General features: G+C 41.4%; 1 protein-coding gene across 6 annotated transcripts in view; it reads left to right on the top strand.

Annotated features, from left to right (window-relative positions):
* Positions 1-17,174, top strand: part of znfx1 (zinc finger, NFX1-type containing 1) — a 71,136-nt gene that overhangs the window by 22,824 nt on the left and 31,138 nt on the right. For all 6 annotated transcript variants that reach the window (XM_048549995.2, XM_048549992.2, XM_048549993.2 and 3 more), the window contains exons 3-7: positions 3,272-5,179; positions 9,046-9,177; positions 14,247-14,395; positions 14,485-14,628; positions 15,224-15,344. In XM_048549995.2, coding sequence (XP_048405952.2) covers positions 3,272-5,179; positions 9,046-9,177; positions 14,247-14,395; positions 14,485-14,628; positions 15,224-15,344 — 2,454 coding nt within the window. The remainder of the gene's footprint in view (positions 1-3,271; positions 5,180-9,045; positions 9,178-14,246; positions 14,396-14,484; positions 14,629-15,223; positions 15,345-17,174) is intronic.

Raw genomic sequence — 17,174 nt, forward strand, 5'->3', positions numbered from 1 at the left:
TCCTGTTGAATTTGTTGATGACCCAAAAATAGATGGGAAAGTGAGTTGTGAAGAGGATTGTAAGGGGATATAGATAGTTATGTGAGTGAGCAGCAGTATGGCAGATGGAATGTAATGTTGGAGAATTTAGAATTGCCTGTTTTGGCAGGAAGAATAAAAAAGAAGCTATTATCTAAATGATGAGAGATTGCAGAGCATTGTGATACAGAGGGATCTGAGTGAGCTGTTGTGTGAATCAGAAACAATTGGTTTTAGCAAGTTCACATCCAGAGTATTGTGTACACCTTTGGTCTGCTTATTTAAAACGTATTTAAATACATTAGAAGCAGCTCCGAACTGGATTAGTATACGAATACCTGTAATGTGTGTGGGTTGTTTATGAGGAAAGGAGGGTGACACTAGGCTTGTATCAGCTGGAATTTGAAAGCTTAGGAGGTGGCTTGATTAAAACCATGAAGGATCCCTACAGGACTTAACAGTCTGAATGTCAAAAGTTTATTTCATCTTGTGGGAGCATCTAGAACCAAGGGAATAATTTTTAAAAGTAAGATGTTATTATTTAAGACAGAGATAAAGAGAATTGTTTTTCTCACAGAGGGTTGTGACTCTTTGGAACTCTTCCTTGAAATATAGCACAACAGAGTCCTGGAATAATTTTAAGGCAGAGGTAGATAAATGCTTACTAAGTGGTTGTGAGTGTAGATGAGAAAGCAGAGTGGTCAGGTCAGCCATGATCTTGTACAATGGTGGAGTAGGCTCAAGAGGTTATGCGGCCTATTCGTGCACCTTATTCACAAGTTCAATGTAAAAGGTAAAGGAATTAAACCTTGATCTGACTTATGGCTAATTAATAAACTGACCCAGTGACTCACCATTGTAAGTTCCTCTGCACTTGACTATGCCTCCAGACCCGGATCCTAGAGACCTGACTTCTCTGCTCGGACCCAGTTCTCCCAACCTCTCCATGGGCCTAATTCTCCTCTTCTATAAACCTGACTGTCCAATGCCTAACTAACCCCCAATCTCCAAATATCGAACCTCCCCTGACCTAATTAAAGCTCGAACTCACTCACTTGCCCCCTGTATCCCACAATTCACATACCAATGTACCTTTTAATTCTTCCACACTCTTATCAATTCTTGATAGCTGTCAAAGTCATTCTGGACCTTTAAACCATAGAATAGGACACTCAGTACTGTGAAAAAGAGGTCTGATTGCAGCATTATCCATTGCAATGCCACCTGTATTGGCTCCTAGTCTTGACCACCATACTTTGCCCAGGGAGGCTCCTTCCCTGGGAACCCACGCAAGTGACTCCTCCAAATTATTGGGGCCGGGGTGAGGGAAGAGGGGTGGGGTTGGGGGTGTTGGTGGGAGGTGGGTGGTGTCAGGGGCTGGGGTCAGGTGAGTCTTTTAGTATCATGTGTGTTGGAAATATGGATTAAAACACAGAACCGAAGATTCAGGCCCTTACCCCAAGAGTTTGTGTGACTACATTTCTCTGGGAATTCCCAGAGTCAGAAATTGAGTTAAATTTAGTGCCAGCTCTCAAATTGCATATTTCAGTGTTAGATTACATGCTTGGAAAGCCTGAGCTTTATCTAAACATTGTTGTGAAATTTCTTTAGTGGGGAAAGAAATGCATTTCATTGAATCGAAAGTGCAATTTATTCTTTTTCCAAAGAGAGTAAGTGTGGTGAGTCAGTTGTTGATTGTTCCGACCCTTCCTGTGAGGAAACATTTATATTTATACCCTGCCTTTTTATTTTAATCCAATACTTTCTGTTCACTGTTTTACTTCTTTATATTTCTTTGGTTTACTGTTTCTTGGTCATCTTTAATTTTCTATTCTTTACCAGTTACCTTCCCTATTTGACTTGATTTATGCAAATGGCTTTGTTGTAGTAATTTTTACACTGAGGATTCTGTTTCAGAATGACAAATTTCAGCAAATGGTCAGAGATTGATGTTGAATTTAGGAGAAATCGGTTAGTCTCTGGATTATTAATAGAGAGGCCCACGGCCCAGACGAATGTCCCAGGGGATATGATCAATGAGCCATTATTGTTGGAATTTAACTTCAATCTAAAAATTCAGGAATTGTCAGATAATCTCAGTAAAGATGATCATGAAACTATAATTAAGTTTTATTTAAAGAAAAAAAGCATCTTGGCCGAATATTGTCCTTTTTAAGGAAGAAAATCTGCCATCTTTACTTGATCTGACCTTGATGTGATTCCAGGCCCTCAGCAATGTGGTTGACATTGACTTGCATGTCCATTTATTTCAATCAGTTCAAGAGCAAGTTGGATGGGCACCAAAGATTGGCCTTGTCAGCAATTCCATGAAAAAGAATTTAAAAATTTCAAACTAACCATTAACATGTCATACACAAATATGGCTATCATCACCTAATAGCTAACCCTGTAGAAGGTAAAGATTGTCTACATAACATATACTTTAGTTAGGAATGTACTAAAAGTTTTAAGAATATAGTGTTGGTAGTGTAAAGAATCTGTTGCAAATTGGGGGTTTGCAATTGGCTTCTCAGCTTACCAGGCATCCTTCAACAGGACTGTGTAAACTTTTAATCTCTACCACCTAAAAGAGCAAGGGCAGCAGATGCAGGGGACTCTGCCTGCTCCACCCACCCTGATATGGAACTATACTAGCATTCCGTCACTGTCACCTGGTCGAAATCATGGCACTCCCCTCCCTTTCAACAGTGTGCACCTATCCTGCAGCCGTTGCAGGTAGCAGCTTACCGCTACCTTCCTCAAGGGCAATTAGGGATGGACAACAAATGCTGTGGATGAATAAATATAGTTGAGTATTTAGATGTCTTCTATGACTTTAACTATTCTGTGAACTGAAAGATACTGTACTGTTTTAATCAGATTAGCCAGACCACAGTTCTAATCCAAGAAAGTTAATATTTGTAGAACAATTCAAAACATATATTTTGATAGTAAACCTATTAATTGCTGGATTACTATTAAGTCATGGACCGTGCTTTAAAGTAAATTGTAGATAATACACTGAAAACGTTTTAATAGAAGGACTTTATTTCATGGATCTTTCAAATTTAATAGTCCAATAGCTATTTGAAATAAACAATTGCACCGCGAGTCTGGGGAAAAGGAGATGTTGTTATTCAACTTGCAATGAAAACAAGGGAAAAGACCATCTAAAAAAGCTGTTCAACAAATATGGCCTGAAGAATTTGATTGTAAAGTATTTAATTTGTCCTTTTTTTAAATATATCAATAGCCTCTTTGGAACGACTTCAACAACGAGGACAGCGATATAATGGAAACCAGAGGAATGCTGCAGGACCAGCTAACCAGAGAGGTGTACAACAACCCCGACGAGCACTTTCCACACCCAGGCACAGGGATCTGCTGGCAATCGGAGAGACTAGAGGAAGGAACCAAGAGTGGAATGTTGACCCTAACCCTAGATGGGCAGAAGGGAGGCAAAATGTTGTGAGACCCAATAGAAATCCAGCTGGACGCGCTCCTGCTGTTCCGGGAAATCGCCAAGGACCCCAACAGGCCAGAAGGGATCAGCATCCTGAACGCAGGAATGAGCCAAGGAGAAGGAATGAATTTCGTGAGGGCGGTAGAGGCAGGCAGGTTGAAGCACAGGGAAATCCTCACTTCCAGAGAAGGAGGCCTCAAGAAGGACCTAAAGAGGAACATACAAAGGACAAAGAGCAGTTTGTGAGAAAATTTGGTTATAAAACAATGGAGGGCCTTTTGGACAAAGAACCTTCTGAAATCGTTATAACTTTAGCCTGTGGTTCCAGCCTAAAGGACTTATTAAGTCAACAACTAAATACATCTTTTATCCAACTCATTTGTAAAGTTTTATGTAAAGCCTGTAGGTCCAGGACTGACCGGCAGAGTATTCAGCACCTCCTGGGCATTGTAAAAGACTCTCTCTTTCTGAAGGTCCAACTGCCTCGCTATGTGGTTCAGATGAGTACAGAAGCAGTGCCTTCCCGTAGGCATCAATATCCTGAATATGTTGAAAGTATTCTATTCTTGCTTCAGGAATTGGTGAGTATTTTCCCAGCCAGTTCAGTTCAGGAAATGTCTATGATGATTTCGGTTTTGGATCCCACGGTAAATACCCTACGGGCTGCTGGAGTTTCAATTAGTGAACAGATTGAAAATAGCATGGAGAAAATCAAAAATATAACCCATCACCTGCAAGAGCGAAAACGGGACGGAACACTCAAGACAGATACCCATATGTTGATCGATAATCAAGAAGCTGGTCCTGAGGACAACTACAGAGCAATGACCATATATCCCACTTACAATGAGGTACATTTGGAAGAGAGGCCATTTCTGCGGCCTAATCTCATTACTGAAAGATATGCAAGCACTGAAGTCTACCTCGATACCCATTTCCGCCTTCTAAGAGAAGATTTTGTGAGACCTCTGAGAGAAGGAATATTAGATTTGCTTCAGAATTACGATGACAAGGGTCTCAGGAGGAGAAAATTTGATGACATTCGAGTATATTTCAACACACGTATCATAGTCCCGCTCTGCACATCCACTGGCGTAGGCTACAAAGTCCAGTTTGACACAACGCCACTGAAGTTTGTCCGGTGGCAAAACTCAAAGCGTCTGCTATATGGATCTCTCGTGTGTATGTCAAAAGATAACTTTGAAACTTTGCTGTTTGCAACCGTGTCAAATCGGGATCCTGTAGAGCTAAAAGAGGGCATTGTCCATCTGTCTTTTAATGTTCGAAGCCGACATCTGTTGGCTGAGGTTGACCCTTCGGATTGTTTCCTCATGGTTGAAACAACAGCGTATTTTGAAGCCTACCGCCATGTTCTAGAAGGGCTAAAGGAGATCCAAGGAGAGGATGTTCCCTTTCAAAAGTACATTGTAGAGTGTGACACTGAAATCCAGATTCCAAGGTACTTGAATTTCAATGACAGCTATGATTTTGCTGCTCTAATGAACACAAAACCCCAGGATCCTGAGGAAAATCCTGAACAAATCTTTGAACATTTGCAAACCAACACCAACGTCAATGTCCTTAATCCTGCATCATGGCCATCAAAGGAAGAACTGAACCTAGATGAGTCACAGATGAAAGCCCTGCAAATGGCGTTGACTAAAGAGTTGGCCATCATACAAGGCCCTCCTGGGACAGGTACACTCAAGGAGCAGCATCTTTTTTTCCTAGTTTATTTAGAATGTGTTTTTTTGACTTAAAAATAGATCTAGCTTTATCTCCAGTGTTTTCCTTTTCTGTCCTAAAAATATGAAATCACTGTGGAATATGAAAAAAATGCACTGAGCAGTTTCAAACACCTCTTCTATGTGAGTGGCATTGAGCTGCAAAACAATCGAATGCCAATTCTTCTGTCTAATTCCCACAAAATATTGTGTTGTTCTACCCCCCCCCCCCCCCCAGCTTAAATGCATTTAACTGTTCATTCATAGCTGCAACAAGTGTATTCAATCCCAGTCTGTAACCTCATGTTTAGGTATATCCCCTACTCTACCATTACCATTGAGCCAGGATCATCGAAGATTGCAGGAAGACGTGCCAGGAGAAGCTGCAGACATCCCTAAAATTGAGATGTCAACTTGATAAAGCACATCTATTTGCATACTAAACAATAAAAGGAGTATGTAATAAACAGGCTAAATGATTCTGAAACAAACAGATTAAATCTAAGTTTTGCAGTCCTGCTGCATTCACTCATGATTGGATGTGGACAATTAAAAGTGTAGTGGAGATGGAAGCCCCACTAATATCCCCATTCTTAACAATGGAAGAGCTTGGCACATCAATGAAAAGGACAAGGCTGAAGTATTTGCACCCTTCTTTGATCAGTAATTCCAAACGGATCAGTCATCTCGACTGTTCCTGTCCCCCTGTCAAAAATGCCAGCTTTCACCAATTTGGTGCACTCCATGTGAGATCAGTAAATCATTGGAAGTACTGAATACTGCAAAGGCTATCTGCTGTAACAATATTCCAGCAATAATACTGAAGGCTTGTGCTCCATAACTAGCCACACCACTAGGCAAGCTGTTCCAGCCAAGCTATAACACTGACACCTCCCCATTATGGTTTATTCTTCAGTTTAGTCCTGTGCACAAAAAGCGAGCCAAAAATCTAACCTGGCTAACTGTTGCCTTAACAGTCTAATCTCTCCATCATTAGTGAAGTGACGGAAAGGGTTGTGGACTGTTACAAGGGAGTAAAGCTGCTCATTGATGCTCAGTTTGGGTTCTGTCAGGGACCCAGCAGCTCTTGACCACATTGTAGCCTTGAACCAAACATGGAAAAAAGAGCTAAATTTCAGAGGTGAGGCAGGAGTGACTGCCAGTGAGGTCACGGCAACATTTGACTGAGTGTGGCATCAAGGAGCCTTAGAAAATCTGGGATCAATGGGAACCAAGGATAAATATCTTCACTGGTTGGAATCATACCTAGCAAAAAGAAAAATGTTTGTACTTATTAGAGGCCAATAATTTGAGTCTTGAGATATTACTCAGGAGTTTAGTTTGCATTCCCTCTCATTTTTTTTCCAGCTGTGCAGTCTTCCAAGGCCTGTGCATAGCAACAACTTCCAGAATTAGAAGGAAGTGTCACAATTGGTGTGTCAATGCTAAACACCACGTGTGCAACCTTGCAGTTTAGAGGGAATGCTGGTTTAGACCCAACCATCTTCAGCTATCCCTTCAATGGCCTTGTGTCCACTATAAGATCAGAAGTAGATATGTTCACTGATGATTGCACAAGGATCAGCAGCATTTGCAACTCCTCAAGTACTGAAGGGTCTGTGTTTATATTGCAACAGGCCCTGGACAACATCCAGACCAGGATTAATTAGTCGCAGAGAGTATTTGCAGCATTCAAGTGCTAGACAATGTGCAACTCTACCAAGAAAGAATCTGACTATTGCCCCATAACATTCCATAGCTACACGAGAAGATCAGAGGCTTGGAACTCAGCTGCAAGTTTCTAAGTCCCCAGTCTCTGTCCACCATCTACAAGGTACAAGTCAGGAGAGTAATGGAATACTATCCACTGGCCTGGATGAGTGCAGTTCCAACAAGACTTAACATGCTTGACACTATTCATGACAAAGCAGCCATTTATTTGACACCCAGTCTATTACTTCCAACATTCACTCCCTCCCCAACTGGTGCACAGTGCAGCAGTATATACCATCTACAAGATGACCTGCAATAACTCAACAAGGGGAGGTAGCCTCGGCGGTTTTCTTCATTTCAAACATTAATTGGAAAATGTATAAATAAATGAAGAATCTAATTCAAAAAGAAAGCCTCCAATTAGACGACTAATATGTACAAAAAATTGAAGGATGAATGGAGCAGGGCTCTATCCCCTCAAATAGGAGACTGAGAGGTGACTTTTTAGAATTCTTGAAAGTTTTATGAAGGACTTCTATAGGGTAGATGTGGAAAAAGTGCCTCCAGTTGTGTGACATGACAAAAATCTGAACCATGAATATAAGATACTCACTAAATCAATAAAGAATTCAGCTCACACTTCTTTTACCCTGAAAGCAACTAAACTGTGGCACTGTCTATCATACGGAGTAACTGAAGTGACTAGTGTGGATACATTTAAAAAATAAATTGGGTGAGAGAAAGGAGTAGAAGGATGTGTTGAGAGAAGGAGATAAAATAGGTTAGGAGGTTCTCATTCAGAGAATAAATGTGTTGAGCCAAATGGCCTGTTTGGGTGCTGTAAAATCCTTTAAATGTTACCTATGGTAATTTTTTTTCATTTATTTTCATCCAATCTTTTACACCGATAATCTTGTTTGATTTCTGTTTCTACGGATTGGCCACACTGAAGTTTGAAATATCTTTTGCAATTTCTGGGGTCATAGTTAGAAGAATAATTGAAGTGAAGCTGCAAGGATCCTGAATTCACATAGGCTAGGATTGAGTCTACCAGTGCCTTCCAAATCTGACCTCAGCAAAGTGTGTGGGGTCAGTGCAACAGCAATGAACATCAGACCAGAAATATCTGATGCTTGCTGTTACTGGGAAATGCCCTACTTGGGACCATGTATTTTAACGAGGGGTGGCAGGAGAGGCAAACAGGTGGCGTAAGTAGGCTGGGAGCCATTAGTGGGACACATTCAACCAATGTTCGCCCTGCCTGGTGGAAACAATGTGTAAGGGCAGCTAAAAAGGAACATTTCTGCGACTGATTTATGTCCCATTCCATGGGGATATTAACCTCACATTTTTAGTGGCTGATCAGGAACCTGCCTAAATGCTACACGTGTGCAAGTCAGGATCAATGGGACCTGTTAACTTTTTGACTGTGTCCTGAGCAGAATTCCCACTAGCTCTGATGACCCAAGTGCTAAACTTTCAACTGTGAACCCACAAGAAGCAAGAGTATTGTCAGATCACACCAACAACATCTTAGACTCTCTTACTCTGGACATGGCTCTCCCAACTTCTGATTAGGAGATGCTGTTGAGACTCTGTTCAGGGGTTTCTAGCTCATAGGTAACTTCAGATCATATAATTTTAACAAACTGGCTGTCAGCCAGTGTCTTCCATCTGCTTTCTTCAGCAATCAGCTGACTGAGTGGTTATAAATGAGAGCCAGGATCTATGCTGATATGTAATATGAAAGTAATTCCGAGCATCTCATTTATTTTGCATGGCATGTTGCCTCTGGGCCTAACAAGCAGAATAAGTATGTTCCAATAGTACAGATGAAAAATGTTCAGAATTGGATTGCCCTAACCTCTCTGGCAAGATAGCTTAAAAAAAATCCAAACTTAGCACTAATGTGTAGAATTCAGTGTTTGTAATGAGACAAGGCAAAAGAATCTGGCAGGTCTCTTATCCCAGATAACAAAAATGCAGTTGTCTATGACTAGGGCTTCTGTTTTACAAAAATGTCTAAACCCTTCTGTGTGGTAAATGCTACATTGATTATATTGTCTGTAATCTTTTTCAAAGCTTTTCCTCAGCCTTGGCTAAGTGCTGCCAATTTATTATTTACAGGAAAAACCTATGTGGGGTTAAAAATCGTGCAAGCACTGTTAAATAATGAACTAGTTTGGCAACAATATTTAAGGAAATTTCCAATTCTGGTGGTGTGCTATACAAACCATGCATTGGATCAGTTCCTTGAAGGTAAGATTCTGTCATCAATCTGCTTGAATTTATTTTTTTGTATACATTATTAAACACCTGGGTGTTGTATTAAATTGTCATTCAAATTTGCTGACTGTGAACCTGTTTTCTGTCTTGAACAGTTTTACGTAAATTAACTTGGATATTTAATCAAAATGTTTTTGATGTTTTGTAGTGTTGACCTTTTATATTAAATGTTAGAGAATGATTGCGCTATACCTTGAAGATGCAATTATTATTCTCATTGCAATTTGCATTTATGGCTTAAACCTAACATATTTTTTTGATGGTAAAAACAGTAATGGATACGATGTGACAATCTGCCACTGACTTCCGGATCAAAGAGCAGTTTGCTTCATTCATCAATTGATAAGCGCCAAATGGCTAGACACACATTGCAATCAACCTTGTATCAGTTACAAGTTTGAGACGCAAGACTAAAATTTTGTAACTCAGCTGCTAATGCAGAGCAATGCAAGTGATGAGAGTGGGCTGGAGAATCAGGTTGCAGTGTTCCAATCTGGCCTTCAAATCACATCCCGCAAGAATCACTTGTAACCAGAACCAGCCCCATTGTTTGTATGGGATGCTACTTCAGTTAGTGCCATGGTACTAGTGAAACGAGCCATTTATACAGCCTTGTTGTGAATATACTCTATAAAACAAGTGACTGTGCTTCAAAAATAAATCATTGTCTAAAAGATGCTTTGAGACATTTTAAATGCATGCAACCCATTATAATAAATTCAAATCCCTTCTTCGACCAAACAAAATCCCACAGAAACTTGGCCAACCTGATCTTCTTTCTCTAAACCTAATCACATGTACTTGAGTAAGGTTCTACGAGTGTAAGTAATCCTAAATCCACAAGCTCAGTGACTACTTATTTTCCCTAAGGCTAGGCAGTTAATGTTAGCAGATTTTTTCCCATTTGAAGGGGCAAGTGTCTAGCTTTCACTCCCAACTCTGTATTAGGGACACTTCTTTATCAAATACACCCCACACCCTGCTGTAACAATTGATGTAGAGGGAAATAAAGTCATCGTTTCAGGTGAAACTGAAGAGAAATAGAAAAGAAAGAGTCTAACCTTAAGCCAATGCCAAGGAGGAGGGCCGAATAAGTTTGATACACTGAAGATGGCAGGACTGTTCTATGAGCAGAGATTGGTTCAACTAGGCCCAGGTTCAGAGGGACGAGAGGTTATCTGATCCAAATGCATAAAATTCTAAAAGGGTTGGACAGTTTGGATGCAGGGAGGATGTTTCCCTTGAATGGGGAGTCTAAAACCTGGGGACATTTTATCAGAACATGGGGCTGATTATGTGGACAGAGATAAGGAGTCAAAGGAATGTGAATTTGTGGAATTGTCAATTACAGAAGGCTGTGGAGATGACAGCCTAATGATATTATTGCTGGACTCTTTATCCGAAGACCCACGTAATGTTCTGGGGACTTGAGTTCGAATCCCGTCTTGGGCAGATGATGTAATTTTAATTCAATATACATCTGGAATTAAGAGTCTAATGATGATTGTGAATCCATTGCCAATTGTCGTTTAAAAAAAAATCTGATGTCCTTCAGGGAAGGAAATCTGCTATCTTTACCCAGTCTGGCATAAATGTTACTCCAGACTCTTAGTAATGTGGTTGACTCTTAACTACCTTCTGGGCAATCAGGGGCAGGCAATAAGTGCTGGCCAAGCCAGTGACAGCCTCATTCCATGAATGAAGAATTAAAAAAAACTGAAAGTTTTTTTAAACAAAAGCTTTGCCCGCCTCCTCTCTGCAAAGTCTGCATAAAAACAGTAAGTGAACCACCATGCACCTTTAACTTCCAGACTTCTTGGTTCTAAGAAATCATGAGGCTAGCCCCTTTCAAACCAGAAATTGACCAAGTCCTTCCATCTCTTTCAGCTTCCATTACAAAGTTAATGGTAAGGCCAGTGTGTTCCCAACAGTAGCATGGGCAGGAAAGTCTGTATGGAACAACATGGAAAACTAAAATGACAACCAGAAAGCTCAGAAACATGCTTGCAGATTGAGCAGAGGTGCAAACTATGACGCAGGCAGCAGAGTTTGTAAACAGCTCAAGTTTATAAGAAGGGAAGCTGGCCAAGATGTATAGGAATTGTCATGCTCAGAGGTAACAAAGACATCAGTGAGAGTTTCAGCAGAAGGTAGACTGACACAGTGGTTGGCTTACTGTACAGTTTCCAAACCAGACAGGCCTGGACCATTAAGACACTTACGTGACATCATGAGATATGACATTCCAATAGAAAGGTATCCACCTTGTCTTCAGTCACTATTTATGTACATTGGAGTCAGTGTAGACAGTCAGTTGTTGTTTTTTATGTCGTGTACAGTAACACCAGGAAACATAAAACCCAGACTGTGGCTCAGATTTTCCAGTGGCCACATGGTCGCTTCTGCACTGTAGACAGGAATCATTTATTTAGTACCGTGCAGAAATTTCCAATGTGGCAGAGTTTGAGGAAATTGCCTGGGAAATTAACATTTCTGATGGGCAGTTCTGTGCCTTGAAACGTCTGAAAATTTCCACTTAAATCAGAGAATTTGGAGGATTTTGCTGCATTTCATTGTTACCCAGGAAAGATTAGACAATTAAAAACTGAGTCTGTAGCTATTAAACTGGTTTCTCAATTTGCCAGACCCCTCCAAGCTACACTTCTCCCAGAACCCATTTAGCCACTGCACTCTGACATAATTAACTGACTCCCACACCACTGGACTTGACAAGGCCACTTCCCGTGGGATCCAACTTGCCCTCTTCACCTGGGACCCAATAAACCCTCTTTTCCCAGAACCTGATACCCACTGTTGATACTGAGCCACTTACTCCTGTCAGTCCCTGAGAGCCAAGATCCACCAACCCCCGAAATCTGGCGATCTTTCCCTTCGCTCTGGGACCAGACACCCCACCTCCCCTGCCTTGAGACCTGAAATGCCCTTGCCCTTCCCTGACCCTATATCACACACCAACCCTAAAGATTCCCTCACTTACCTGGCACCCTTATGAGCTTGCACCCTGATACCCTACCCCCTGGCATCCTTACCCAACACTTACATTGGGTGCTCTTTCACAAGAGCTGCTGAAGTGGCCATTCATTGGACATTTAAACCATAAAATATCTCACTACTGCCATGAGAAAGGGACATGACTTGACATTGTGTGAGCAACCTGCCCTTCAAGGCACCTGTTAGGTTTTAGTCTCCTTCACGTTTCTGAAGGAGAATGTTCTGCCAGAAATGTCGTGCACTTTCTTAACAGGGATAAAGTAAGGGTGGAATGGTAATCTGCCCATGATTGCTGCTCCTTGGAACGCCTGTGATATTGTAGCCTTGTAAATGATTTGTAAATAAACTTGCGATATCAGACTTAAGCAGTATTCTGTGATGTATATGATGTGGGCTAACATTTAGTCAATACAAACAGCACCAAGCTAGGAAATGGGGATAGTAAATGGAGTTTGTGATACGGCCATTCCAGAATATAGGTAGCAGAAACTTCTGAACCCTCCACAATTGGATGTGTGACAAAGAGTGTGATAAATCAGAGTTAGTGGAGTGATTAAGGGAGGTGGGATCAGATCGAGCTGGGCGTCAGCAGCGTACATGTAGAAGCTGACAATGTTTTTGATTGATGTCGTGAAGGGCCAGCATTTGAATAAGGAAGAAGTAAGGGTCAAATTTGGATCTTTAAGAGTTTCCAGTGGAAGGGAAGTCAATGCAAATTGTTCTCTGTCTGTCTAGATAAGCAGGAATGAAGCCAGGTGAAGGCCTCCTATTCCTCCGGATGATGATGGAGAGGCATTAGAAAAACATGGTGAACTGTGTTAAAGGTGCAGGCAAGTGGGAAACCATAGGAGTCATTTACCACAGTCACACAGACTGTCATTTCTGATAAAGGCCACTTCAGCCCGTTTTGTATTGATGTGCCACTTTTAATTTGAAATAAGTTTACAAAAATCAGCTCTGTATCCAGTAGTAAGGGCAGAGTTGTGGATTGAAGCCAACGCTGAGGAAATTGCCTAGGAAATTAACATTTCTGATGGGCAGTTCTGAGCCTTGAAACATCTGAAAATATCCACTTAAATCAGAGAATTTGGAGGGTTTTGCTGCATTTCATAGTTACCCAGGAAAAATTAGACAATTAAAAACTGAGTCTGAAACTATTAAACTGGTTTCTCAATTTGCCAGACCCCTCCAAGCTACACTTCTCTCAGAACCCTGTAAAATGTTGCTTGAGTTGAGATCAGGGAAAGGGGAGTGCAGCAAGATCATGCCGAGATAAAATAGTTCTTTTTGAAAACAGGAATGTACTGTTGCCATGGCAGAAACCTTCAGTTAGGGCAGTGACTGATTTAATTGGCAGCACAACTGACCAATTGTTGGTCAATTAAGGAGCTTGCAGTCATCCCTCAACCTTCTTCCCAGAAACTCCAGGCATCAATTGACCAGCAAAATTGGTGTAATGAACCGTTAAGGAGAATAGTCATGATTTTCCCTACTAAGGCCAAATGATGGGGAGGGATGTGCTAAACCTCAAATAATTCATCATCCCCACCACTGATAAGCTCAAGCAAGTGCCAATCAGTTTAAGAGCTGTTCAGCGAATATTTCAGGCCTTAACAGTGACATTCCAGTGCCCCAGACACTGCCAGATATTCAGATGCAGCCAGTGTCTGCTTCCTGACTTCAGTTGTTTGAGGCCTACTCCCCAGGGGACCCAGTGTGGAGGAAGCAGCTCTTTTCCCTTTTGCTTGTCATGAGATGGAGCTCATGTATGAGGGGATGTCAGAGGTATCAACTGCAAAGGCGTGAGGTTGACTTTTAAAGGCAGGATTGGCATTTCTGAAGTAGGGCTTTTGGACTCAACCTTAAGTTGATTTTCTCTCCATGGATGCTGCCTAGTTTCTCTCGCAATTTCTGTTTTTGTATCAGATCTTCAGCATTTCCAGCTCTTTGTTTTAGTTTAGAGAAAAAATTGGGCCAGATAGCTTTATTATAAAAGTTATTGTGTGTATGTGTGTGTTTTTCTTGTTCAGGGATTTATGGATTTTTGCACACTGGCCTGGTCAGAGTGGGTGGAAGAAGTAACAGTGAACTACTGAAAAGATTTACACTGAAGGAACTGAGGAACAGCAGAGATTTCAGAAGAAAACTTCCCCAACACTTGCGAGGCGCCTATTTTGAAGTAAGGTTGCAGTATGCTGTTGAAATCCCATGACTTAGTCTTAGTGTTAGCAAAACTCATTCAATCATTTCAATTTGTGTTCAATATAGGTCACAACTCAAATGAGGGAATCGGAGCAGAAAATTCGATCAGCAGCACAGCAGTTGGAGTGCACAACACAAGGAGTTCTTCATGAACAGTATTTGGAAAAATATATCTCCGCAATGCATTGGAACAGTTTGCAGAATGGACTGGTATGATCACACAAGACATCCCTGTATATCTTTTTTCATTAATGCAATATCTGTTCTGAATGTATTGATGTCAGTTAAAGTACAGTTTTATAAGAATTCTTGTACGTCTTTCAGTAGATGAGCCTAGATGCATAGTATTGACAGCTATTTTACATGGGGAGGTTGAGGGTGGGGGGTGGTGGTGGGGGGTGCAGGTTGCTACCTGGTGAAGCCAAATATACTTTAATTGATGTGTGCAAGCAGGCTTCTGCTAGCAGAGGTCACAAGTTGGCATCAGGAGCTAACTGTTCTGAGCTCTGGTTTGAACTCTCCATCTTCCGGACTGAATGCATTGTTTTTGCCATTTCTTCAGATCTGTGCTGGGAAGCCTCGGTGCTAATTAAAGAAATCTGCTTACAATTAGAAAAAATTGAAGTCTGATTCCACTGCTGTTAAGAATACTTTAAGATATTTGTTAATACTGTTAAAGCCTGAAAGTATTACAGTACATGTTTTGCATCATTGTCTGAGAGCTAATGCTGCATGTTGTGCGAGTTATGGTGTTCAGGACAGAATGACTGACTAACTTTCACTGGATATTTTAATGCTTTTGCAGGCATTTGATGATTTTGGCTTCCTTGGAAGAAGGTATTCATTAATCGTGGAGTGGCTGGGCCTTGGTTTCATGAGTGTGACTGCAATTCCTGGAGAAGATCCGCAGAACATAGAAAATGCAGGTAAAGTCTCCTACTGTCATGTGCACAATTGTTAAAAGTGTTTCAATAAATTGGAAACTATACACAAACAATATCACCTTGTGTTGCTTCCATTGCTAACCTTTAACTTCAGCCGTACCATTAACTGATTAACATGATCCCCTTGGAATGACAGAAGAAACTGACTTGCAAACTTTTGTCACCTTTGATCCTGTCACCTGTTAAATGGCTGTCAAAGTACTTTATTCATTGGGGTGAGTTATTCCGTCTACGTTTTTGCTGCTATCTCCTAATTAGATGCTCTTTCAAGTGTAACTTTTAAGAGAAACCTTAACATCTGTATTGAAAGCCTCCAGTTCAATCTCCATCTCCATTTTATTGTTTGTTTAATGATAATTGTGGAGCATTCAGTTATTCTGTAGTATGATAGCTATCCTGCCCAAAAGATTGAATCTTCTTGTCATCCCGCCACAAAATGAGTTGGCTTTTGTTGGTCGAATTTCCAAATCCAGTCAGAATACACTACAATTCTTCTTGAACAGGGCCAAGCTGATGACTTATCCCATCCCTGCAGCCCATTAATCTGCTTTCTCTGCTAGGATGTCACAACATAACCAGGAAGAGTGCATGAATTATCACCCTCACTGTTTGACAGAATGTATAAAATTACAATAGATCACCAAGCTGATCAGCTTCTCTAATGGCCTGCTATTCAAGCCAAAAGAAATTCAATCAAGTCTGCGAGTAAGGCAGGTAGAGGGACCCTGCAGACATGAGCACAGGAGCTGCAGCTCTGTCCCAGAGGAATGAGGCACTTGCTCCATGTGTGGATGAGGAACAGGGCTGCAGGAAGGATGAGTCAACTGACCATGGCCCAGGAGGCCATTCAAGAGGGAGGAGTAAAAAGACATTGTAGTTGTAGGGTATTCCATCATCAGGGCGATAGACAGTATCCTTTGGGAGCTGGCTAGAGAATCCCGCATGGTGTGTTGTCTGCCTGGTGCCAGGGTGCGAGATATCTCTGACCGGTTTGAGAGGATACTAGTGAGAGAGGGGGAGGATCCAGTTGTTGTGGTCCATGTAGGTACCAACAACATAGGCAGGACTAGGAAAAAAGACCTGTTTCGGGATTATGAAAAGCTAGGAACAAAATTAAAAAACAGGTCTTCAGGGGCCATAATCTCTGGATTGCTGCCTGAGCCACATGCAAATTGGCATAGGGAGGCAATGATCAGGGAAGTAAACACGTGGCTAAAAGAATGGTGTGAGAAAGAAGGTTTCCTTTTCATGGGGCACTGGCATCAGTTTGGGGACAGTAGGGATCTATATCGCTGGGATGGACTCCACCTGAACAGGGCCAGGGCGAGTGTTCTGGCAAAAAGGGTAAGTAGAGTGGTAAATAGGACATTAAACTAGTAATTAGGGGGGAAGGGAGATGTGAGCGTATAGAGAGAACAACAATTAATGTAAGGCAAAGCAGCAGCTTAGGTGACGAAGAAGCTTTAACTCCATTGAAAATTATGATAAATGCTAAAGGGAAGGAGAACTCAAGAACTGTTAGTAATGGAGGCAATAGGACCCAAAAGAAGGTGCAAAAGCAGGCATAAGGGCACCTTATCTGAATACTCGGAGCATTCGAAGCAAGGTGGATAAGTTGACGGTGCAAATCATGGCAAATGGGTTTAATTTACTGGCCATTACAGAGACACGATTACGGGACGGTCATGACTAGGAGTTAAATATCCAGGGGTATCAAACAGTTTGGAAGGACAGACAGAAAGGGAAGGGAGGTGGTGTTGCTCTCATGTTTAAGGATGATATCAGGGTAGTAGTGAGAGATGATATAGGTTC

This window comes from Stegostoma tigrinum, chromosome 19, assembly GCF_030684315.1.
Source record: "Stegostoma tigrinum isolate sSteTig4 chromosome 19, sSteTig4.hap1, whole genome shotgun sequence".
Taxonomy (NCBI): domain Eukaryota; kingdom Metazoa; phylum Chordata; class Chondrichthyes; order Orectolobiformes; family Stegostomatidae; genus Stegostoma; species Stegostoma tigrinum.